This window comes from Ahaetulla prasina, chromosome 5, assembly GCF_028640845.1.
Source record: "Ahaetulla prasina isolate Xishuangbanna chromosome 5, ASM2864084v1, whole genome shotgun sequence".
Lineage (NCBI taxonomy): Eukaryota > Metazoa > Chordata > Lepidosauria > Squamata > Colubridae > Ahaetulla > Ahaetulla prasina.
In genome coordinates, this window is record NC_080543.1 from 75,482,265 (window position 1) to 75,509,919 (window position 27,655).

The 27,655-nt window shown below is 35.4% G+C and overlaps 1 protein-coding gene across 2 annotated transcripts in view; it reads left to right on the forward strand.

Annotated features, from left to right (window-relative positions):
- PTCHD1 (patched domain containing 1) overlaps positions 1–27,655 on the forward strand; it is a 366,564-nt gene that overhangs the window by 139,912 nt on the left and 198,997 nt on the right. For both annotated transcript variants that reach the window (XM_058186945.1, XM_058186946.1), the window contains exon 2: positions 16,990–17,650. In XM_058186945.1, the coding sequence (XP_058042928.1) occupies positions 16,990–17,650 (661 nt within the window). The remainder of the gene's footprint in view (positions 1–16,989; positions 17,651–27,655) is intronic.

Below are 27,655 nucleotides of genomic sequence, written 5' to 3' on the forward strand. Positions count from 1 at the left end.
AAAACAATAGGACAGGGATTGTTGGCACTTTTGTGCTCTTATGCACGCCCCTTATAGTCCTCTTAGGAATGGGGTGAGGTCAATAGTAGACAGTTTTTGGTTGAAGATTTTGGGATTTTGAGTAGAGACTATAGAGTCAGGTAGTGAATTCCAAGCGTTAACAACTCTGTTACAAAAGTCATATTTTCTGCAATCAAGTTTGAAGTGGTTGACATTAAGTTTGAATCTATTGTTTGCTCTTGTATTGTTGCGATTGAAGCTGAAGTAGTCTTTTACAGGAAGGATATTACAATAGATGATTCTGTGTGTTAAACACAGATCATGTCAGAGTCGGCGGAGTTCTAAGTTTTCTAAGCCCAGGATTTCAAGCCTGGTGGTATAAGGTATTTTTTTTGTTTTCGGAGGAGCGAAGAACTCTTCTAGTAAAATATTTCTGGACGCGTTCGATAGTATTAATGTCAGAGATGTGGTATGGGTTCCAGACGGATGAGCTGTATTCAAGAATAGGTCTGGCAAATGTTTTGTATGCTCTGGTTAGTAGTGTAGAATTTTTGGAAAAGAAGCTACGTAAAATTAAGTTTACAACTCTTAGAGCTTTTTTTGCTATGTAGTTGCAGTGGGCTTTGGCATTTAGGTCATTTGATATGAAAACTCCAAGGTCTTTGACAGGGAGGGGGTCGTCAGTAAGGTAATGTGCATCAAGCTTGTACTTGATATTAGGGTTCTTTTTACCAATATATAAGACTGAGCATTTGCTGGTTAATATTTGAAGTTGCCAAGTTTTAGACCAATCAGTAACAAAGTCAAGGTCATTTTGAAGGGTAGAAGTATTGTTAGTGGTATTGAATAGCTTGACGTCGTCAGTGAAGAGAACACAATAACTTGAGATAAGGTCACAGAGATCATTTATGTATTCTTTTCTCTCCCCTGACAGGAATTCTGCTGGATTTAAATTCCTATCAGTTGAGAGAACCAAGTTCTCTTGAGACAATAAAATAACCTCATATTTCAAAAGCCTAGCATTGGTAAGCCACCTTTGGGCTTTCTGCATCAAGATCGTCCACGCTGGATGTGAACTGCTCACCACCAATGCCCCACCAAAGGTTAATTTCCTACTTTCCTCCACCAAAATTACAGTAGCAGCTATCGCTTGTATGTACAAAGGCCAACCTCTCACTACCGGATCCATCAATTTGGACAAGAACACTACGGGTTTCTTTTTCCCAGCCCATGTCTGGGCCAACATCTCCTTCGCAATACTCCACTGCTACAAACAAGTGAAAAGGCTTTTTTCAAGTCAGGCAAGCTCAACACTGGAGCCTGTATCAAAGCTTTTTTCAATTCCTCAAATCTACTCTCATCACCTTCCTTCCACACAACCTTCCATGGCTCCTTATCCAACAACTTATCATATAAGAATCTGACTTTTTCTGTATAGTCATTTGTCCACAATCTATAATATCCCACTAATCCCAGCACCTTTCTAACCTCTTTCTTTGTTTTTGGTAAGGGATGGGTTACTACCCCTTCTATTCTTTCTGGATTTATTCTTTTGCTACCTTGGCTTATCAGATGCCCCAAATACCTTACCTCTAACTCCACATATTGCCGTTTCTTTTTAGACACTCTCAAACCTTGACTATCCAAAAAATTTAGTAAAGCATTTGTTCCATTCTCAACATCTGACTTCTTTTCTCCTGACAGCAGTAAATCATCCACATACTGTAACAACTGAATACCTCCAGATGTTTTAAACTTTTTCAACATCTGTTCTAACATTTGCCCAAACAGATTCGGACTTTCTGAAAACCCTTGTGGTAAAACACACCATCTGTACTGCTGAGTATGGTGTGTATCTGGATCATCCCATTCAAAGGCAAATATATCTCTTGATTCCTCCACTAAGCAGCATGTCCAGAAAGCATCCTTTAACTCTTATCACACTAAAATACTTATGACAATGCAGTATATGGCTCAAAAGAGTATAAGGGTTCGACACTGTATAATGGCAACTAGCAACAAGGTCATTTATGTGGCATAAATCATGAACTAAGCAAGCAGATCCATCTGGTTTTCTCACAAGTGATATAGGGGTATTATATTGAGATATTGCAAGTTCAATCAGCCCATCTTGCAATAACTTCTCTATCACTACCTTTAATTCTTTTCTCATCTCCAGTGGTATACTGCATTGCTTCTGTTTTATCGGGACAGCTCCCTCCTTCAGGGTTACCTTCAATGGAAGGATGTTCAGAATTCCTCTGTTACCTTCGGCCTCCCAAACCACTGGTTCTATTTTCTTCTCTTGTTCCTCAGTTAAGATATTTACAGTATAAGCAGTGTTAACAAACTTAAGCTCACATCCTAATAGGTATAGGGCATCTCTTCCTAATAAGTTTGTCCCTGCTTCTGGTACTAATATTACATCTATATTTATCTTACACGATCCCCATTGTAATTGCACCTTATTCAACAATGGTACATCAAAGGGTTTACCTTTAACCCCCTTTATTTTCATCATCTTTCTATCCTGTTTAATCCCTTCAGGCATTTTACAAATAGAAGGACGAGTAGCTCCTGTATCAATCAAGAAAACATACTCCTCTCCTTCCAGTCCCACAAATATATTTATCAAGGGCTGTTGGTGAGACACTAAAATCAACAGCCCCTGACCCCCCTAATCATCCTCTTCCCCCATAAGGGTATAGAGGCGTTGCTCTCTCTTCTGGGTTTTCCATTTCTCAGGACAATTCTTTGCAAAATGCCCCTCCTTTCCACAAGAAAAACATTTTGTACTTCCTACACTGACAACACCTGGCTTTCTCCATTGAAGAAATCCCCTTCCTTGGCCAGGATATTTCCACTGAGTAGTAGACATCTGTCTACCAAAACCTCTGCCTCTGCCTACCCCATCCTTCTTCTCTATCGCCTTGTTAGCAGTCTTCATTACAGAAACCATCATTTGACTTTTCTATCTATTCTTGGCCTCATCTCTATTCACATAAAACTTCTGAGCTCCCTTCAATAACACTGTAATATCTGAATTAGCCCAATCCTCATTTGTAACTACTTCTGTATATCTGGCCAAGCTTTTGTCACAAACTGCATTTTCATCAGAAACTCATAAGCTAGTGTTTTAGGAGAAAGACCAGAATATTTATTTAAGCAGTCTTTGATCTTTTCCAGGAACTCAGATGGTGTCTCATCCCTCAACTGATCCACTTCAAATGCTTTACGCAAATTCCTTCCTTGCGGGACAGCAGTTTTCACTCTCTGGAGGATAATCTTTTTCAAATCATTTTATAACCATTTTATCCTGGTCAGCCAAGACGTTATTATCCCAACCAGGATCTGTTAATGGAAACTTAGTCTCGGAGGCTATCAGGTGAGCCAGCCCCTCCTGGGTTTTGTCCCAATACGCCATAGCAGCTTTCCTAATCTGAGATCTCTCCTCTCTGAAAAAGAAATATTCCAAAATATGCTGCAATCCAGCATATGTGTACAGATTAGGTCCTAAAAACAGGTTCAAAGATTCAGACAGTTGTATAGGATCTGCCTGCAAATAAGACATCTGTGTTTTATAGTTCCTTAGTTCTGTTGAAGTAAGGGGCATGTTTACAAATGTTTATAGGCACCCCAGCAGCAGTAATTCTGTTCGGCATTTCCCTTAAGGGAAGCATCATGGTATCTTTCCTAGATTGTGATCTTGTAACTCTAGGAGAAGGATTGTATACTGTCTGACATTTAGTGCTAAATCATCCACTTCCTTCTTCTGCTGCCCATACTGCCATGTTGCTGAACTCTCCCCTTCACTTCCTTCTTCATCCACCACTGCAGCCTCTCCTGCTGCTCCTGCTTCATTCTGATTATACGGAGGAGGATATGGGCAAGTAGCATAAGCTAACGGGTCCCAATCTGTCTCCTCTTTTTCCTCTTTCCCAAACATTATTGTAGCAGTTCAGGGGGGAAATGGATCAAACCACTGAACATGGAACTATGTTTCTACATACAACAGCTGAGTTGCTACTTTCTTCTCCCCCAGCACCCTTTTCAAGGCATTTATCCAATAAGGATCTGATTCTCCAAACTTACTCCACCTCTAATTTGGCTTTATTAGAATAAAAGTCAGCCAAATCCTTGTGCAATATTCAATCATAGACACCTTATCTAATATCTTTGTATAGGCACTCAGCCAATCTTCTCTCCAATGTGTTAACAACTCCCCCAAGGGAGAGAAAGGGGGAATAGAGGGTATTTCACTACTAGTAGTTTTCTTAGTATCCTCAGCTAACTTCTCATTAGGGAGTCCCATGATTGCTTATCTTGTATTCTATTTTTATATTGTTCTAATTACTAATGCTGATGCCACCCTCCTTGAACACCTTTTCCCTTAAAAAACACACTCAACACACTTATCCTCTGGCCACTCCAGTAGCCCAGACTATGGAACCTCAGAGGAAAGCTCGGATTAGCGGTTTCAACATGTATACTAATCACATCTACCACATCTCAACTTGCACACAGCACCATACATCCAAGGAATCAGACCACTCCAGAGAGGTTCCCCATAAGCTAAACTTATACTCACTCTGAGACAGTGCACTGTTTTCCTGGTCCCTCACAGCACCGGCTTTCCTGCCCAGTTGTTCAGGTCTCCATTCAGGTTAGAAGAAGAGAAGTCCACCTGGAAAAGAGTACCCTTCCCGGAATGCTAAAATCAGTGCTGGTACCCCAGTCCCCAGGTAAAAAACCAATCCAGATGGAAGTCTCCAAGCCCCACGTTGGGCGCCAATTGTGAGATCTTTAAAAATGGTAAATCTCATAAAATGAAAATGGAGGCCATGAACAAATAAAAAGCAGATTTATTTTAAAAAGATATATTAAAAAGCTTTTGCAAAAGGGTTCTCCGCAAGGGAGAGAACGTCTGAAAGCTCCGAATACATGGTTTAAATACATTTTCAAATAATCAACAGGGCAATTAAAATGCTTCTACTTAGCATTGTTTTTCAAACATTACATATCATTTTGGCTTATTCAGCACCATCTTCTTCTTCTGGAAACTTCCCTTATGTCTTTTACAGAAAGAATTAAGTGGAACATGATTTCTTCCTTTTATTAATTTTGCTTGGGTCAGCCTGACCCAACTTAAAGGGTACAAACATCATTTTATTGCTTGTTTCCTCAGAACAGACGTCATATATACTTCCCCTTGTTAAATGTCTTAAACTGCTAAAACAACTCAGGTTAACTCAGGCCATAGGAAGAGTACAATATGGAGTTACTTAGGCTATATTCTTTATAGGAATAATTCCATTTCTCATACAATTCTCCTGTGTGGAGCACATGCGTCTCATAATCGCATCTCGCTGCACTGTACCGAGCGTTGACGAATCGTCATGTCAAATACAAATATGTCACATCACACACAACAAGTCTGATTGGCATCTATCAAATACGGAGATTTACAGATTAGTCTTCAAATATCGAAAAGGAGGACATGTAGGAGGACGCTTTTCAAGAGAGGACAGAACTTACAAAAGAAGAACTGTCCTCCCTAAAGGAGGACGATTGGTCACCTTAAGTTTTAAGTCACTCCTTCCAGCTTATCTTCATGGAGTAAAATCTTTTTCTTCTCTGGAAGTATTAAAGACTTTTAGGCCTTCCTTTTATATATATATATAAATTTTTGTTTCCATTTTCCAACATCATATTTATGTACAATCTGTTATCCATCATTAATCATTAATTTTTATTTATTGCTGATTCGGGCCTGCCCGACTGCCACTTCCTTTCTCCACAACCTCCCTCTACTCTCTACTACTTTCCCCTCCTTCATCTCCTTCACTTTACTATTTCCTCTCCTCCTTCTCCACTCCTCCCTTCTTCCACCCTTTCTAACCTTCTTATTCCCCTCCTCCTTCTCAATTCTTTCCTACCTACTTTCTTCCTACCTTCTACTCCTCTCTCCCTTTCTTTCTGAAATGGCAGTCGGGCAACCCCAATATCATTTCAAATTTTAATTTCATATCTTCAATCATTACTGCACATTAATAACCAATCCATGTATCATTTCCCCTTTCCTCCCTTCCCCCAAACTTCCCAGAGCAAATACTGTATTGTGACCAACAATCACAAGCTAAAATATACAAAATATACATAAACTCCCACCCCTCTCTAAAACTTTAAATCCCCTCACAATAAAAATAAAGAGATAAGAAAGAATAATAAAAAAGAAAAAAGAAAAGGAACAATACCAATACAATCTTCCCTTCACATATTACTTCTTCTTACAGTCCATTTTTAAAATTAGTCCATCTTCTCAAATTCAAATTTTCTCCACTTGTATATTCCTTCAAATTTCATAAGTCCATTTCTTAAATTACAGTCCATCTTCTCGAGCTCAAATTTTCATTACTTATATAGTTCTTCAATTGTCATAAACATTTAATGTCCGATCTTCCAATATTACTCCATCAGTTAAATATCATTACAAATAAAGTCTCTCAGATACAATATTTCCAACTTAACTTCATAACTTTTACTGTCTATAAAGTATCAATTAAAGCGAATAATCATTTAAGTTACATCCACAATATTATATAACAGTAAACAATTAAATCATTACATCCACATTATCTAAATTCATAAATTTTACTTTCCATCCTTCACAATTAAATAATATCATCCCATAGGTTTATACCTTACAAATAACAAATAACAAAAATCCTATATCTAAGCAAATCAATTCTAGAAATTAACCATAATCATCATATTCACATCTTAAACATTCCTCCCTCTCCTATTCTATTTTCCATCATCTAAACCAGTTAACTTAGCATCTAACAACAAAAATTCATTTTAAAACATTAATATAGAAATGTCTTGCTTTCATAACTTAAGAAAATACTTTACCTCTAAATTGAGGACCTGTATACTGCACAATCAAGAATCAAAAATATTTGCAGATCTATCCTGGACATAAACTGTTTAACTCCTACCCTCAAAGACGCCATAGAGCACTGCACACAGAACAACTAGACACAAGAACAGTTTTTCCGGCCATACTCTACTAAACAAATAATTCTAACACTGTCAGACTATTTACTGAATCTGCACTACTATTAATCATTTCATAGTTCCCATCACCAATCTCTTTCCACTTATGACTGTATGACTAACTTGTTGCTGGCAATCCTTATGATTTATATTGATATATTGATCATCAATTGTGTTGTAAATGTTGTACCTGATGAACATCTTTCTTTAAAAACATATAAAGACAAATTCTGTGTCCATACACTTAACAATAAAAAAATTCTATTCTATTCTATTCTACCTCTAAAATTCACTGACAAACCCATTGGAACTTCCCATCTAAAATATATCTGATGTTTCTTAAACTCATCCATTAAAAAAGCAAATTCTCTTCTCTTTCTTAACATTTTAGGAGGAATTTCCTTCATTTTTATATCTTGTCCCAATATTTGAAATTTATTTTTATAAAAGGCTTGCAAAATTTCATACCTAACCTTTTTAGTTGTAAAATAAATAACCACATCCCTCGGTAATCTATTTTGTCTTGCCCACCAAGAATTAACACGATAAATTCTTTCAATATTAATCTCAAAGTCTTCTGGCTCCACACCCTTTATCTGAGCAAAAGCTTGCGTAAAAATTTATTTTAAATTTTCCTTCCTACTTCAACCCCCTCACCCTTATGGCATATTCCATTAATCTATATTGTAATATTACTCTTTCTTCATCTGCCCTATCTACCTTTGCCTGTATATCTTCCATCTTATTATCTAAATTCCAATTGTTTTGATTCTTTTGAATTTCCTCTATTTTCCTTTGTAACTCTAAATTAACTTTATTAATTTCTGCAAGATCATCCTCCATCTGAATACAAGAGCTTAATATTTGCAAATTGCATCCTTTACCATTTTCATTTCCTCTTCTGCTCTTCCACTACTTCCTTAAAATCCAACATCTCTTTCTCTATTTCATCAAATTTTTGATCTATTTCTGAAAATGATTCTCCAAAACTCCTGTAAAAATTTCTTAATTCCTTTTTTGATTTCTTCTTTTAATTTTGAATCTGAACTGAAGAAATTTCAAAGTTTTTAATGACTTTTGGTACTATTTGCTAAAACCATTTTAAAAATATATAACCTACCCAGTAACAGAGGACAAAGGGGTTAAAAAGGAAAGATTCAAAAAACTTTTCTTCTAAATCACTATAATCCCAAAGAAGAAGAAGAAATATAAATCATAAAATTCTCATTTCTTCCATTTAGTCAGTATCTTCTTGTATATTATTATTATTATTATTATTATTATTATTATTATTATTATTATTATTATTATTATTATTATTATTATTATTATTATTATTTATATAACTCTTCTCCCGAAGGACTCAGGGCGGTGTACAGCCAAAAGTAAAAACAAACAATACAATATACAATTTAAAATACAAATTAAAAAACTTATTTTATAATTGGCCTAAAAAACTTTAAAATATATAAAACTAAAACCCCATTAAAATTAATATTAAAAAATTTAAAATCGATAAAATTTAAAATCGATAAAATTTAAGCTCCTAGTTCCACACTAGCTGTTAATAAGCATTTTCTTAACTTTTGTTTCCAATACACAAATCGCCATTTGCTTGCATTCCACAAAACGCCATTTGCTTTCTTCTCTCCTATCTTTGCAACAAATGTATCCTCTATTAGGGGCTTGCAGTCTTCTTACAAACAAATGCTAGAACTCCAGTTTCTGCTCTGTCCACGATTTACAAGCTGTCAGACAACAGATTTACACTGTCCTGACAGCTCTATAGACTACAGGGTTAGCAGTCTAAAAAAGACTGCCATCAACGAAGCAGAGCCAAACCGGAAGACCTAGGCCTTTCTTTTTATCACAAAATCCTCAACCTTGTTAATGTCCTTAAAGAAAAAATCCCAAATTTTTCTTTTTTCTTGACGTTCTTCTTTCAGTTGTATTTAGAGGTTTATATTTGAACCATAGTAATGAAAGTTAATATCAGATTCTTCTGAAACTGCAATAAATGCATCTGCATTTTCAGCTATTTATGAAGCTGCCTCAGTAGTTTTGTAACATTCTCCACATGTTTGCATCTCAGAAGTAATTTGAGAGGATTTTTATATCAGAGAACAGCTGGTCAATAATTAGCGTATTTTATTTAGAGACTTTTCAAATATATTTCTTATACTTTGCTCCACCATCTTGGCTTCCTCTTTTAATCAGAATCAGAAGATTTTAGCCACTAACAGCTAAGAAGATCAAGCTACTAGTTACTGCAATAGTAAAAGCTTTCAATCTTTATCTTTCTCTGTCCGCTTTTTTTTCCTCACCACACTTCCTTATTTTGCTTGCCTTAGCAGACTTCTTTCTTGTTCTTTGAGACAAAAAGAAATCCCTAAAATGGCGCAAGTCTTTAAAAAGGCATAGCAGCCTGTAGCTAGAAAGAGCCTCTTTTTAAGTTGATTTTAAAAAGATTAAAAGTCATTGAAGGTGATTAAGAAAAGAAAGGCATAACTTCAATGGCATAACCATTTGAAAGGTGAATTTCAAAATGGCGGATTCTTCAACCCCAAACAGATTGCAGCCCCTCCCCTCCCAACCTTTGGCATGCAGATAGCTTTGGAGTTCAACTCTAGAAGCTGTTTGCCAGCTTACAGCTCTATTGGAGAGTTCAGAGAGGAAGTTCTTTGACACACCCTGGCCAGATGGGTCATAAAAACTGATGGGATGGCAGTCCCTTCAGTTAGAAGCCAGAAGAGCTACACCCCAGGGAAAAATCCTTCAGAGATCTCTCCCCAGGAGTGTGTTCAGTTAGCCATGTTCCCGGAAGTGAATATTTACCATTTCTGATTTTTGTTCATTAGCTTTCCAGAGCTATGATGTAAAACAAAACAGAAATCATTGCTGCTGCAGTAAATAAGTCTGGGTTATCTATTTCAACAATATCTTTTGTTTATTATCTGCATAATCCAGAAATAAAATTATATATATATAAATATATATATATAAATATATATATATAAATATATATATATATAAATTATAAAAAAATAAATAAAAATTATATATATATAAATAAATAAAATTATCATCAGAAAATGCAAAAACTCTGGGCTGCTCTATATGTCTGTCCAAATTCATTAAAGGGAAATCAGTAGAGATTTGGAGTAAGAATGTAGACCATATAAATATCTACTGGTTATTCATTTAGCTTGAGAAAGGAAAACAAGAACTCCAGTTGGGAATTAAAAAAAACCACCTTATTTCCTCACCTCAATACTCGACAGTTGTTTGCAGGAGCTATCATTTCTAAACTATAATAAAGAGTAGTTCCTAGTCAATCATACTGCTCAAGATTTCAAAAGCTTTAATTTCATTAAGTTTGTGTCTGCCTTGGAAGCCCAACAGCTCTATGAAATGTTTTATAGGATGTTTAACCACCATTTGGAATTATGATGACCTCAAAAAGGATTGTTTATGGACCATAAAGCACTTCTGGCCATTGTAAAATGTTATGCTGCCCTCTCCCACAGTCACATGACTGCATTTCAAACAATTGGCAACTACTTCACATTTACAAATGGTTGCACTGCTCCACAGTCACATGATTGCTATTTGCTACTTTTTTGCTGTCTTAAAGCAATAAATGCCCATTTGAGAGAGAAGGCATTAAGACTTATGATTGCATGATTTGCTTAACAATTGTGTGATTCAGAGTGGTAGACTTTAAGAGAAATATACTATCACCTCACAATACTAAACAACACAATATCAACAGAAGAGACCTTAAAATTTGGTTCTACCATATCTAAGAAAAATGGACAAAAGCACAAAAAGAATGTTCTTCTGTGCCAACTCAGAAAGCTCAAACTGCCCAGGACCTGCTGATCCAGTTCTACAGAGGAATTATTGAGTCTGTCATCTATATAACTATCTGGTTTTGAATCCAACAAGACAAACACAGACTTCAGAGGATAATTAGAACTGCAGAAAAAAACAATACAATTAGTTACAATTACTCAATTGTAAACAATTACAATTGAGGACTTGTATACTGCACGAGTAAAAAAGAAGGCTGTGAAAATATTTACAGACCCCTCACATCCTGGACATAAACTGTTTAACTCCTACCCTCAAGACGATGCTATAGAGTACTGCACACCAGAACTAGACATAAGAGCAGTTTTTCCCCGAACGCCATCACTCTGCTAAACAAATAATTCTAACACTGTCAGACTATTTACTGAATCTGCACTACTATTAATCATTTCATAGTTCCCATCACCAATCTCTTCCATGACTGTATGACTAACTTGTTCAATCCATGATTTATATTGATATATTGATCATCAATTGTGTTGTAAATGTTCCTTGACGATCTTTCTTTTATACTTAGAGCATATAAAGACAATTCCTTGTTTCATACACTGAATAAAAATTCTATTCTATTCTATTCTACCTCTAAAATTCACTGACAAACCCATTGGAACTTCCCATCTAAAATATATCTGATGTTTCTTAAACTCATCCACTAAAAAGCAAATTCTCTTCTCTTTCTTAACATTTTAGGAGGAATTTCATCATTTTATATCTTGTCCCAATATTTGAAATTTATTTTATAAAAGGCTTGCAAAATTTCATACCTAACCTTTTTAGTTGTAAAATAAATAACCACATCCTCGGTAATCTATTTTGTCTTGCCCACCAAGAATTAACACGATAAATTCTTTCAATATTAATCTCAAAATCTTCTGGCTCCACACCTTTATCTGAGCAAAGGCTTGCATAAAATCTTTTAAATTTTCCTTCCTACTTTTGCTCAACCCCTCACCCTTATAGCATATTCCATTAATCTATATTGTAATATTACTCTTTCTTCATCTGCCCTATCTACCTTTGCCTGTATATCTTCCATCTTATTATCTAAGTTCCGATTGTTTTGATTTTTTTGAATTTCCTCTATTTTCCTTTGCAACTCTAAATTAGCTTTATTAATTTCTGCAAGATCATCCTCCATCTGAATACAAGAGCTTAATATTTGCAATTGCATCCTTTACCATTTTCATTTCCTCTTCTGCTCTTCCACCACTTCCTTAAAATCCAACATCTCTTTCTCTATTTCATCAAATTTTGATCTATTTCTAAAAATTCCAAAACTCCTGTAAAAATTTCTTAATTCCTTTTGATTTCTTCTTTTAATTTTGAATCTGAACTGAAGAAATTTCAAAGTTTTTTTTTGGTACTATTTGAAAAGCCATTTTAAAAATATATAACCTAATAAAGGAAAAAATTAAAAGAAAATTCAAAAACTTTTCTTCTAAATCACTATAATCCCAAAGAAGAAGAAGAAATATAAATCATAAAATTCTCATTTCTTCCATTTAGTCAGTATCTTCTTGTATATTATTATTATTATTATTATTATTATTATTATTATTATTATTATTATTATTATTATTATTATTATTATTATTATTAAAAGATTTTATACAAGGACTAAAGTAAAACAAACAATACAATATACAATTTAAAATACAAATTAAAAACTTATTTTATAATTGGCCTAAAAACTTTAAAGATATAAAACTAAAATCATAAAATTAATATTAAAAATTTCGAAAATTTAAAATCGAGTTTAAGCTTCTAGTTCCACTAGCTGTTAATAAGCATTTTCTTAACTTTTGTTTCCAATACACAAATCGCCATTTGCTTGCATTCCACAAAACGCCATTTGCTTTCTTCTCTCCTATCTTTGCAACAAATGTATCCTCTATTAGGGGCTTGCAGTCTTCTTACAAACAAATGCTAGAACTCCAGTTTCTGCTCTGTCCACGATTTACAAGCTGTCAGACAACAGATTTACACTGTCCTGACAGCTCTATAGACTACAGGGTTAGCAGTCTAAAAAAGACTGCCATCAACGAAGCAGAGCCAAACCGGAAGACCTAGGCCTTTCTTTTTATCACAAAATCCTCAACCTTGTTAATGTCCTTAAAGAAAAAATCCCAAATTTTTCTTTTTTCTTGACGTTCTTCTTTCAGTTGTATTTAGAGGTTTATATTTGAACCATAGTAATGAAAGTTAATATCAGATTCTTCTGAAACTGCAATAAATGCATCTGCATTTTCAGCTATTTATGAAGCTGCCTCAGTAGTTTTGTAACATTCTCCACATGTTTGCATCTCAGAAGTAATTTGAGAGGATTTTTATATCAGAGAACAGCTGGTCAATAATTAGCGTATTTTATTTAGAGACTTTTCAAATATATTTCTTATACTTTGCTCCACCATCTTGGCTTCCTCTTTTAATCAGAATCAGAAGATTTTAGCCACTAACAGCTAAGAAGATCAAGCTACTAGTTACTGCAATAGTAAAAGCTTTCAATCTTTATCTTTCTCTGTCCGCTTTTTTTTCCTCACCACACTTCCTTATTTTGCTTGCCTTAGCAGACTTCTTTCTTGTTCTTTGAGACAAAAAGAAATCCCTAAAATGGCGCAAGTCTTTAAAAAGGCATAGCAGCCTGTAGCTAGAAAGAGCCTCTTTTTAAGTTGATTTTAAAAAGATTAAAAGTCATTGAAGGTGATTAAGAAAAGAAAGGCATAACTTCAATGGCATACCATTTGAAAGGTGAATTTCAAATGCAGTTCTTCAACCCCAAACAGATTGCAGCCCCTCCCCTCCCAACCTTTGGCATGCAGATAGCTTTGGAGTTCAACTCTAGAAGCTGTTTGCCAGCTTACAGCTCTATTGGAGAGTTCAGAGAGGAAGTTCTTTGACACACCCTGGCCAGATGGGTCATAAAAACTGATGGGATGGCAGTCCCTTCAGTTAGAAGCCAGAAGAGCTACACCCCAGGAAAAAATCAGAGATCTCTCCAGGAGTGTGTTCAGTTATGTTCCGGAAGTGAATATTTACCATTTCTGATTTTTGTTCATTAGCTTTCCAGAGCTATGATGTAAAACAAAACAGAAATCATTGCTGCTAGTAAATAAGTCTGGTTATCTATTTCAACAATATCTTTTGTTTATTATCTGCATAATCCAGAAATAAAATTATATATATAAATATATATATAAATATATATATATAAATATATATATATATAAATTATAAAAAAATAACAAAATTATATATATAACAAATAAAATTATCATCAGAAAATGCAAAATTGGGCTGCTTATGTCTGTCATTAAGGAAATCAGTAGAGATTTGAGAGAATGGGACCATATAAATATCTACTGATTCATTTAGCTTGAGAAAGGAAAACAAGAACCCAGTTAAATTAAAAAAAACCATATTTCTAAATATGACAGTTGTTTGCAGGAGCTATCATTTCTAAACTATAATAAAGAGTAGTTCCTAGTCAATCATACTGCTCAAGATTTCAAAAGCTTTAATTTCATTAAGTTTGTGTCTGCCTTGGAAGCCCAACAGCTCTATGAAATGTTTTATAGGATGTTTAACCACCATTTGGAATTATGATGACCTCAAAAAGGATTGTTTATGGACCATAAAGCACTTCTGGCCATTGTAAAATGTTATGCTGCCCTCTCCCACAGTCACATGACTGCATTTCAAACAATTGGCAACTACTTCACATTTACAAATGGTTGCACTGCTCCACAGTCACATGATTGCTATTTGCTACTTTTTTGCTGTCTTAAAGCAATAAATGCCCATTTGAGAGAGAAGGCATTAAGACTTATGATTGCATGATTTGCTTAACAATTGTGTGATTCAGAGTGGTAGACTTTAAGAGAAACCCTCCCATACTATCACCTCTTACAATACTAAACAACACAATATCAACAGAAGAGACCTTAAAATTTCTAGGTTCTACCATATCTCAAGACTAAAATGGACAAAAGCACAAAAAAAGAATGTTCTTTCTGTGCCAACTCAGAAAGCTCAAACTGCCCAAGGACCTGCTGATCCAGTTCTACAGAGGAATTATTGAGTCTGTCATCTGCACCTCTATAACTATCTGGTTTGGTTCTGCAATCCAACAAGACAAACACAGACTTCAGAGGATAATTAGAACTGCAGAAAAAAACAATACAATTAGTTACAATTACTCAATTGTAAACAATTACAATTGAGGACTTGTATACTGCACGAGTAAAAAAGAAGGCTGTGAAAATATTTACAGACCCCTCACATCCTGGACATAAACTGTTTAACTCCTACCCTCAAGACGATGCTATAGAGTACTGCACACCAGAACTAGACATAAGAGCAGTTTTTCCCCGAACGCCATCACTCTGCTAAACAAATAATTCCCTCAACACTGTCAAACTATTTACTAAGTCTGTACTACTATTAATCTTCTCATCGTTCCTATCATCCATCTCTTCCTACTTATGACTGTATGACTGTAATCTTGTTGCTGGAATCCTTACGATTTATATTGACTGTTTCCTAATATGATTTGATTGACTATGAGTATTGTTAAGTGTTGTACCTTATGATTCTTGATGAATGTATCTTTTCTCTTATGTATACTGAGAGCATATGCACCAAGACAAATTCCTTGTGTGTCCAATCACACTTGGCCAATAAAGAATTCTATTCTATTCTATTCTATTCTATTCTATTCTATTCTATTCTATTCTATTCTACTCTACTCTACTCTACTCTACTCTACACTCCATCTATACTCACTTCTATTCTAATATAAATCCTACCCTACTCTACTCTACTCTACTCTATTCTAACATAAGTCATAAAATCAGGTCCAATCATATGGGTGCCTTAACTTACAACTTAAATTATGGTCCCAATTGTAATCATGAGTCAAGGACTAATGGTACAGAATCTTAAATGCAATAATCCACCTTCGAAGGACTTCTATCTCTTTGGGATGCATATTGGTCAATCTATCATTCAGGGACCACATAGTAATGTGATCACTGGACCTAGCTAGTCCTTGGATGGGGGACTATGACAAAGTATCAGGGCTGTAGATTAGACTGGAGAGTCAGAAAACATCTTGAATTGGTATGCTGTTGCCAAGAAAAATACATGGATGTGACCAGGGGTGGACTTCAAATATTTCAGCAACGGGTTCTCTGCCCAGTTGCTGGATGGGCAAGGCCATGGTGGGTGTGGCCTAGTCAAATGGCAGATTTTCACCTTCAGGCTGTGGAGCTTTCTCAAGCCTAAAAAGTCCCAGGCTGTGAGGCCCTGAGGCTGGAAACAGGCCTGAGATTCCAGAACTTCTGGGAGGTGTTCCCGAGCCTGCACAGGTTGCACCACCACATCCAAAATGGGCCATGTGGAGACCCTGGGACATGGGCATTTGGGCACAGAACCAACAGAGTGGGATTTGGAGGTTCTCTGAACCAACCATAATGTTAGCTACGGGTTCTCCTGAACCCAGGAAAATCTGTAGCAGCCCACCCCTGGATGTGACCATGCATTAACCAGGGATCTATTTCAATTCAAACACAATTGTAGTTAATGGTATGGTGACATTACTGATTTGTTTCATTTTCTTTTACATTTTTTTTCTTATCTGTAGATAAGAAAGCAGTTTTGATCTGATTGCAACAAAGTTCTTTATTGCTCCTAATAGAGAGAGAACTTCTGAACTGAAACTTGTTTGCTTTCTTAAAGGTGGGGAAAGTCTATTTGGATATATGAAAAGACAGAGCAATGAATTGAGATCCAGGGCGTTTTTTTCCAGAAGTTAATAAAGTTGTGCAAAATAGTGTTGGGGAATGATAACAATACTTTAATGCATTTTTTTAAAATGTTCATTTATTACTTATTATTTATTACTTATTACAGTACTTATTACTGTTTTGGTTATTAAATCCTGCTTGCTTGGGTGGATAAGAAAAAACATTATGTTGTTCTAGTTGCCGCTACTGTTCTGTTGCTATAATGCAAGATTATCAGATGATAAATAATATGTATTTTTTCCCCTCTCCCTTGTAGTTGCATTCTGCTGTGACCAGAATCCAAGTACAAAGACCTGGTTTCAATTATACATTTGCTCATATCTGCATCCTAAATAATGACAAGTCCTGCATAGTGGATGATATTGTACATATTCTGAAGGAACTGAAGGCTGCTCGTTTGTCTAATCAAACTAATTTTGCTATTCGATATCCAATCACACACTTAAAGGATGGCAGGGAAGTATACAATGGGCACCAGCTTGGTGGAGTCACTGTGCACAGCAAAGATCGGGTAAAGTCTGCCGAAGCCATTCAGCTTACCTATTACTTGCAAGCAATCAATTCCTTAAATGACATTGTAGCAGAAAAATGGGAATCCAACTTCTGTGACACAGTAGAACTTTTCCAGAAATCCAACCGGAATGTCACACTGTATCCTTTCACTTCATCATCCCTTCAAAAAGACTTCCAGAAGACAAGTAGGATATCAGAACATTACCTAACTACAAGCCTCGTCCTTGTGATGACCTTGGCAATGCTCTGTTGTTCCATGCAAGACTGTGTCCGCAGCAAACCTTGGCTTGGCCTTCTTGGCTTGTTAACTGTGACTCTGGCCACTCTCACTGCAGCTGGAATCATTAATCTGACTGGTGGGAAATATAATTCTACCTTCCTGGGAATTCCCTTCATCATGTTAGGTAACTATATCTCATTCTGTTATTACTGTGGATTTATCTGCAATATTTATTTGATCTACTCTATTATGGCAAAGTAACGAAAACAAAAGAGGACATTGTGAAGTGCTCTAGCAATTTGCTAGCCCTCTCATTTTGTTTAATCATTAGCAATCATTCAGATTTGGGATATCTTATTTATGCTTATTTTGTAGTTAATAAATCTTCAGAAATTGTTGTCTTGTCAGTATCTCTGTTTACTTTGCTATGGCATATTCAATATTAATCCCTTCAAAATACAAGGAGTTTAAAGGAGATGAAGGTTTTGAAAGAGATTCCTCCCAAGATGTTAAGGGATAGAAAGGACTTTACATTTTCACAAGAACTTAAGAAATACCAGATTCAATTTAGATGGGAGGTTCCAGTTGGTTTGACAGTGTATTATCAAGGAAGGAGACATCGTATTGACACAGTGCTTAAGGCCAAAGATTTTCTTTCTACAGTGCTGAAACTTGAAATAGAAATAATAGAAAAAAGAATTCAAGAGACTCAAATGGTGTGGAAGCTGAGGTGATTCCAGTGATGTTACCATCTGAGGAACAACCACAAGAACAAAGACTGACGAGGGAGCCCTGCGAAAGAAAAGGAGCAACAAACTCAAAGTAAAGTTCAGGATTCTGCTACAGAAGCGGTGGAGGAGCACGGCAAGATACGGAGGACGATCTTCAGTTGATTGCTCAAAAGCTTCAGCAGCCAGTAATGGCAAATAAAATCTTGACTTGGAATGTCAATGGTTTGAATTCAGCTCAGAAGAGAAGAAAATATTTCATTATTTGAAACAATTTAAAATGATGTTATTTGCTTACAAGAAACGCATTAAATTATCAGATCAAAAGTACTTAATAAACTCAAAGTTAGGTAAACATTTTGTTGCTTCAGCTTTGGAGAAAAATGGCATAGTGGTTTATTTGAGAAAAGATATACCAGCCAAGTTAATAGAGGCAGATATTCACGGAAGATATATTGCTATTGAACTTACAATAGAAACAAAAGGACTCTCTTGTTTGGTATATATGCACCCAATCAGCAACAAGAAAATTTTATAGAATGCTATATGATAAGTTGATTCTATGGGATTATAAATCGTGCATTATATTGGGAGATTGGAATGGAGTAATAGATACACGAAAGGACAAGAGAATTTCTTCCAAGAAGATACCTGCACATGCAAAGCTGCCTAAATCCTTTTTTGATATGATAGAAGATTTTGAGTTAAGAGATGTATGGAGACTGGAATTTGGAGGAAAGAGACTATACTTTTTCTCTGATAGGCATCAATCCTTCTCACGTATTGATTTTATTTTAATTTCTAATGATTTGCTTTTAGGGTGAAGAAAACTAAGATATTTCCAAGATGTTTGTCTGATCATAGTCCTGTTTGGATGGAATTGCAATATGGAAAAGAGGTAGAAGAACTTGGAGATTAAATGAAAATTTGTTTAGATATCAGGATAATGTAAATCAATGTAAAAAGCAGATGAAAGAATTTTTGATTATAATTTGAATAATGAAACATCGATAGAAATGGTTTGGGACCCAGTAAAGCTTTTATGAGAGGTGTATTAATATATCTTAATAATAGACAGAGATAAGCAACAAAGACAGCGAGGTATTTAGAAGAGGAAATTTATAAGAAACAACAATTATTAATACATAATCCACATGATCAAAAACTTAAAGATGCAATAAAGTTACTACAGAATCAATTTAATATGATAATGGCTGATCAGGTGGCAACAAATATACAATATGCCAAACATAATACTTTTGTAATAATAGACCTAGGTGGTTAGCATACACTTTAAGGAAAAGACAAAAACAAGTACTATAGAAAAATAGAATATAAAGGTAAAAGAGAGATATCAACAGGATAAAATTAAAAAGCTTTTTAGAATATTATACAAATTTATATCTTAAAGATAATATATTGAATAGGGATATTGATAATTATTTGAAGGAATATAAGGTTAAAAATTTAACTTTAGAACAAACGGATGAACTGAATCGGCCTATAACCTCGGAAGAAATTATTTTGGTAATTAAACAATTAAAAATGGGGAAAACTCCTGGTACGGATGGGCTCACAGTTAGTTATTATAGGAATTTACAGGATGAGATGTTAGGTCCACTTAAGGAATTATTTAATCAGATACAACTAGAAATTCTCATGGAGAACCTCTTTTATTTCATTGATACCAAAAGAGGAACAGGATTGTTCTAAACCTGGGAATTATAGGCCAATCTCACTTTTAAATAATGATTATAAGTGTCAGGCTACCTCCGACTATAATTAGGAAAGAATTCACATTGACTTCATTTGGAATAAAGAAAAGTACTTTTACTATTTACAGTCTTGATAGCAGCTAAGTAAAGTTGGATCTGAGACAAAATATGGCTAACATATCATATTAATTGTTCCTCCAGGAGGTCAGGCTGGTCTGAATGCCAGTTTTCGTGGTAATCTTCTTACAGGTCTCTAATTGTCAGTCATCTTAGGAAGAGTGTTGTTAAAAAGCGCACTGATAACACTCAGAAATCATACTGTTATGTCAGTATTAATAGGCTCCTTTTTAAAATGTGGTATGACATCTCATTTCCTTAGTTTTATAATACAGAAATAAACATTTCACATTCTATCTACTGATATAATCATTCAAAAGTATAAAGATTGGAGTAATGACATTGCCTCCTGCAACAAGGACGCCAGTCCTAGAAAGAAAAAATTAGGGTTTGGATATTTTATAGAATTGTGCTATCTTTTTGCAAACATCTTCTTTGTTCACCCATTCAGCTTGGGATAACGGAAGTGTTTCAAGAATAAGATATTGAATTTTATTTCTATGTTTTCTGAATCTAAAATTTCTTTATTTCAAAGTGTTGTTCTCTCTATGAGAATTGGTAGAGGGGTGTATGGTTAGGACGGAAAGTAGATGTGTTTGGTTTCAGTAAGCTCACATGGAAAACGGGTGAATTCTCCTAAGTGTTTTTGGTAAATCTAGTTGTACTGTCACGGGTTGATGATTTTACGGAAAGGTCCCATATTTGGGTCCAAGTTTAGATTTCTGAGTGGTTTGAAGATATTTGGTGAAAGATAAATTATCGCCCACTTGATATTGTTCTCAGGGACCTTTTTATCTGCTTGTTTTTTACTGAGTCATGTTTGCAGTCATTTTCCATGCTTTATTTGATCTATCCATTCTGACAAAGAGGAAACAGTGGTTTCTTCCTTTGGGAGTTCAGATAGGAACAAAATCTTGACCTGAAGCTATTTTAAAGGGAGTAAATCCTGTGCTACTATGAATTGAGTTGTTGTAGGCAACTTCAGCAAAAGGTAAGAGTCTGCCAATTGTCTTGCTGGTAGTTAACATAACATCTAGATATTGTTCTAATACAGAGTTAACGCTCACAGCTTCCATTAGTTTGGGGATGATGGAGGAGCTTAATTACAGGAGCCAATGAGTCGTAAAAATTCTTCCAAAATTGAGAAGTGAATTGAACTCCTCGATCTGAAATGATGCAGAACTCCGTGGAGTCTATAAATGTTGTGCAAACAACTTGCTAGAGTTTTTGAGGAGGTATTTTTGAACATGGAATAAAATGGACTTGTTTGGAGAAAAGGTCAGTCACAACCCATATAACAGTATTGCCTGAACTTTCAGGTAATTCCACTATGAACCATGGATATTTCTTTCCATGTTCAATAGTTGAAGTAGTCCAGGAGGTTTTCAGGCCTTTTGGATGATGCAGAAAAGGGCAACTTGACATATTTGAATGTCTTTTAAGACTTCCACCAAAATTGTCTTTTAAGAAGATGCAAAGTTTTCACAATAAAATGTGCCATTTTGGCATCATGGCATCGTTGTAGGATGGTTTCTCTGAGTGATAGAGGAACATATAGTTTTGTTCAATGCTAGTCCATCACGGAGTGTGATTCATGGAATGCGTAGTACCATCAGTGTTTAAAGCTTCTAAACGATTGGTCAGTTCATCTGGGAGTGATCAGCTTTGAGTGGCTTCTAGTTATGTGCCAACTGTTGCAGGGAAGTATTGGTGAACCAGGAGCAGTGCAATTGTATTAAAAGAGAGCATCCGCTAAGAAGTTTTTCAGGAATGTAATGTAAAGTGAAATTAAAGCTTAAAATATTGAGCCCATCTTGTTTAGTGAAAGTTTTCTAGGAGTCTTTAGGGCTTCTAGATTTTGTGATCAGTCCAAACTTCAAAAGGATGATTTGAACCTCTAAGAATTGTCTCCATTGAGAGCCCAATGAACTGCAAATGCTTCTTTTCCCAAATAGCCCATCGTCTTTCAGTTTCAGTCAATTTTCGAAGTGAAAGCACATAAATTTACCATCAGCATTGTTTTGGAGCAAGACTGCTACATCACTGGCATCAGCTTGTATTACAAAGGAACATCCATGTCAGGGTGTTTTAAAATAGGTTCAGGCAAAGAGTCGTTCAATTTTTCAAAAGCTGCCTGACATTCCATTGTCCATTTGAGAGGTAATGATGGTTTGGGTTTCTGTCTTTTAGTTTTAAGAGGTTGGTGATTGGTAAAGCAATTTGAGCAAAGGAGGATGAATTGACGATAGAAATTTAAATCCTAAAAACTGAGTTGTTTGTGTGCGTGATTCCAAGACAGCTTTCACTTTTTCTGGATCCATTTCTAACCCATCAGCTGAAATGCGATACCCTAAGTAGTCTATTTTGTTTGATGGAAATCACATTTGGATAGCTTACAATACAGTTCTGGATAATAACTTTTGAGAACAGCTCTACTAGTTTAATATGTTCTTCCATTGTTTCTGTATAGATAAGTATGTCAAGGTAGACAAGAACCCTTGAACAAATGCTGATGGAGTATTTCATTTATTAGTTGCATAAAAAACTGTCGCCCCTGCAGTCCAAATAGTACTAAACTGAAACATCCTAGTGGACAGTTGAAAGGTTTCCATTCATCTCCTTTATACGAACTCTGTAGTAGGCTTCAGGTCCAGTTTGGTGAAGAACTTTTCGCTAAATGTGCTAATAGTCTTTCATGAGTGGCATGGGTATATTTTAAGACAGCTTTAAATTCTATAGTCAACTATAAGATAAAGGAGCCATCTTTCTTTTCGAACATCACTGGCGAGCCAGGAGGTCTAGCTTGGATAAAAGCCTAGGTTTTTGTCTATGAATTTACGTAGCTCCCAATTCCTTTTGGGTCATGGGATGCTTTTGGTTTTTAAGCTTGGAAGGATGTCTATGGCACAGTCAATAGGCCTATGGGGAGGAACATCTGATGCTTTCTCCAAAGACTTCTAAGTCCCAGTATTCCTTGGGTATCTCTCTCATCCTGTGATCATTGAATCCTGGTGCATGGCCACGGTAGATCTTTGTTTTTCCTTTTAATGTTTTGGAGCAACGTGACTCGTCTCCAGTTAATATGGGGTTCCATTTCCAAACCATGACAGGCCTAGCAACAGTATTCTGGGGCTACTATGAAGTTCAGAATTTCATTCTCCTATTATCATTCTATGGGTTCTGTTAAAAATGTGGTCCTTGCCACAGAGCCATCCAACTGGGCAAATGTTATGGGCCTACTTAGGGTTCTTAATCTTAGTTCCATTTTCTACTAGTTCGGACTGACCATACATCTAGTGCCCAGAATCTAGTAGTGCTAGCATTTTATTAGAAGAGGGTACATGTAGATTGACTGAATGTCAAGGCCGTCCAACTCACCAGAAGTCTTCATCGGATTCTGATGGTTTTGCTGTCGCCAGTATCGGACGTGCATTCCTCCTTGATGGGCGTGCTTCTGGCAACGTCACTTTGCGGCTTAGCGCCTTAGCCGCTGGTTTCACTGGTTCCTTTCACCACCAGAGGTCGCTTGGTATCAACTTAATACAGTCGGCTGCTCGGTGGCCTCTTTCCACATCTGTAGCACGAGACAACGTGGTCTTCACCTCCGATCTAGGCGAGTGCCTCTGGGAAAGGATGGCCTCCAGTGCGTCTTCTGCCACGGTCCTTCACTAGTTCGATTTCCATCTCTGCTGCCAGGGTGTACCAGCCATACAGCAAGTTGGAGAGGCTCGTTTCGACAGTTCATAGAGGTCTCCATTCAGACCATCTTTGAAATATCCACAAGGGTCACCTCACCACCCTCTCATCAGAACTAAATCACTGAACTCCTGGTTATAATCAGCCATCTCCTCCTTGCCTGATGGTTTTCATTCGACCTTGGCCTTCTGCTCTGCCAGGGGTCCTCAAACCTCCTCCTCAGCTCAGCCGGCAGCTGGCCTTCCATCACATTTGTTTTTCTCCCCGGTATTGCGATTGCAATCCTGGTTGGTAGACATGATGAGATCCAACTTAATGTCAGGCTAACTATAATTAGGAAAGAATTCACCTTGACTTCATTTGGAATAAAGAAAAGTACTTTTACTATTTACAGTCTTGATAGCAGCTAAGTAAAGTTGGATCTGAGCAAAATATGGCTAACATATCATATCCCCCCAATTGTCCCTCCTCCTCAAGGAGGTCAGGCTGGTCTGGGCCAATGACTCCTTCATCGTGGTAATCTTCTTCCACAGGTCTCTAATTGTCAGTCATCTTAGGAATGCAGTGTCTGTTAGAAAAGCCCGCGCTGATAACACTCAGTCGTTAATCACCCCTCCCCCACTGTTATGTCAGCCGACACTCTTAATAGGCTCCTTTCCCTTACCCTGTACGGTGGTATGATACATCTCATTTCCTTAATAGTTTTATAATACAGAAATAAACATTTCACATTCTATCTACTGATATAATCATTCAAAAGTATACGAAGATTGGAGTGGGGGCTGACAATAAGATTATTGTTAAAATAATAGCTAATAGATTAATGTTGATTCTGCAGCGAAGAATTCATAATGATCAATCTGGATTTATAAAAGGGAGACAGATGAGGAATAATGTTAGGCAGATTGTTAATTTACTGGAGTACTTAGAAAAGAAAAATTTTATTCCAGCAGCATTTATTTTTCTCGATGCAGAGAAAGCTTTTGATCGATTGCATTGGGATTTTTTATTTAAATTAATAGAAAAGATGCAATTTGGAGATGGTTTTTTAAGAATAATTAGGGCAATTTATGGAGAGCAAACAGCACAGATTATAATCAATGGTAGCTTAACAGAACCTTTTAAGATTGCGAAAGGAACATGACAGGGATGTCTTTTATCACCATTATTGTGTAATTTCACTATAGAACCATTATTGGATAAAATAGAAGTAAAGCGATAGAGGGGATTAGAGTTAGACAATATGAGTATAAACTAAGAGCTTTTGCACATGATTTGGTGATTACTTTAACAAACCCTATAAAATCTAGTAAATCTTTGTTGGAAATAATTGATCTATATGGGAATGTTTGAGCGTTTAAGGTAAATCAGAAAAGACAAAAAGTGATAATAAAAATATGGCCAGACAACAGAAAGAAAACTAGAGGAAATAACAGGATTTGAAATTGTAAAGAAGGTTAAGTACTTAGGGTTTATATTACATCGTCAAATGTGAAATTGTATAAGAATAACTATGAGGTTTTATGGCAAAAGTTCAGAAGGAGTTGATTGTTTGGAAAAAATTGCAATTATCTTTGCTGGGAGAATTGCTGCTATTAAAATGAATGTTTTACCTAGATTTTTATTCCTCTTCAGATGATACCAATAATTAAGAAAGATAAGAATCTTGAGGAATGGCAGAAGGAATTAACAAATTCATATGGAAGGTAAAAAGCTAGGGTTAAAATGAAAATAATTCAAGATTCTCGGAAAGGGAGGTTTAAAAATGCCTAATTTAAATTATATTATGAAGCAGCTGCTCTCTCTGCAATAAGTGATTGGTTTAATTTAACAGAGGACAGAATTTTGAATATAGAAGGTTATGATTTGCTATATGGATGGCATGAATATTTAATTTATGACAAAAAGTGGATAAGGCCTTTAAAATCATGTGCTAAGAAATGCCCTTCATGTGTTTGGAAAAATACTCTTATAAACTAAATTATAAGGTTCCTATAAGTCCTAGACATACAGTAAAAATATAAACATAGAACAGAATCAGGAAATGATTACATATAAAGATCTTTTGTATACTGAAAGAGGTAATTTGCAGTTAAAATCTCAAGTATTAAGAGAGGAAGGAAAATTATACTTGGTTTCAATATGAGCAACTTCTAGATGGAAGGAGATCAGAAATTGGTATAGAGCAGAACAGGAAATTTGGTAAAGCAAATTAGAAATCAGTCTCAGGAGCATATAAAGAGATTGTATAATGTGTTTGAAATAGATTCTGAAAGGACTTGGTAAAGGACTGTATGATAAAGTGGGCACAAAATTTTCAGGAGCCAATATTATTGGAAACTTGGGAAAAAATTTGTTAGAAATGTTAAATTCAAGGCACAGAATCTGAGGGAAAATTTTATAAAATGTTTTATAGATGGCATCTAGATCCTAAAAATTATCGTATGTATCCAGATATGCAAGCAAAATGTTGGAGATGTAATTGATGACTACATATTTTCACATTTGGTGGACTTGTAAGGACATAAAGGCCTTTTGGATAAAAATTTGGTGGATTTTACAAAATGTTTTGAAAAGAAGATAAAGTTCCTGTAATTTTTCTTGTTGGGAATTATTACGGATTGTACAGTAATTGAGACTAAATTGATTTTAAACCTAATAACAGCAAGATTACTAATAGGACAATACTGGAAGAAAAAGAAGTACCTACAATAGAAGAATGGATATTGAATTGCCAATTTGGCTGAGATGGCTAAGATATCAGCCTTTTGAAAGACACCAAGAAAGATACTTAAAGGAATGGAAAAATGGATTGACTATATTCAACGTAGATATCAGACTAAGAGTTATCAGACTGTTTTGAATGATTATGATGTATTTTGATTGTTTTGGGGAAGTTAGAATTGATGATTGTAGGGTATAATTAAGTTGGGATGAAAATTTTTAGCATATGTTTGTTTTATTTTAACTATACCTTAATGCTCCGGAAGTCGGGGAGGCAAAGAATAAAAATTTGTAAAACTTTTTGAATTTAAAAAATATGAAAATATGTAGCATCATCACAATCACATCTCCAACATTTGCTTGGATATTAGGATACATACATGATAATTTTTGGGATCTGTGCCATCTATAAAACATCTTATAAAAATTTTCCTTAAATTCTGTGCTTGTGTAAACTTAACATTTCTAACCCAAATTTTCTCCATGTTTCCAACATTATTGGTTCCTGAATATTCTGTGCCCATTTTATCATACAATCCTTTACCAAATCCTTTTCGAATCTATTTCAAGCAACACATTATACAATCTCTTTATATGCTCCTGGGTCTGATTTCTAATTTGCTTTATTAAATTTTCCTCCTTTGCATTATACCAATTTTTGATCTTCTTTCCATCTAGCACTTATTTGCCCATATTGAAACCAAGTATAATTCCTCCCTTCTTCATTTAATACCTGTAATGATTTTAATTGCAATCTACCTCCTTCAGCATACAAAAGTTCTTTATAAGTAATCATTTCCTGTTTCTGTTCTATATTTATATTCTCTATTGCATGTCTAGGGCTCATATAGGAATCTTATAATCTAATTTATAGGAATATTTTTCCAGACCAAAAGAGCACTTCTCAACACATGATTCTTAAAAGCCCTATCCACTTTTTTCATAAAATAAGTACGCATGCCATCCATATAACAAGTCATAACCTTCTATATTCAAAATTCTTTCCTCTGTTAAGTTAAACCAGTCACTTATTACTGAAAGGGTTACTGCTTCATAATATAGTTTAAAGTTAGGCATTCTTAAACCACCTCTTTCCGTGAGTCCTGTATTATTTTCATTTTAACCTCGCCTTTTACCCTGCCATATAAATTTATTAATCCCAATCTGCCAATCTTCCAAATTTTATCCTTTTAATTATTGGTATCATCT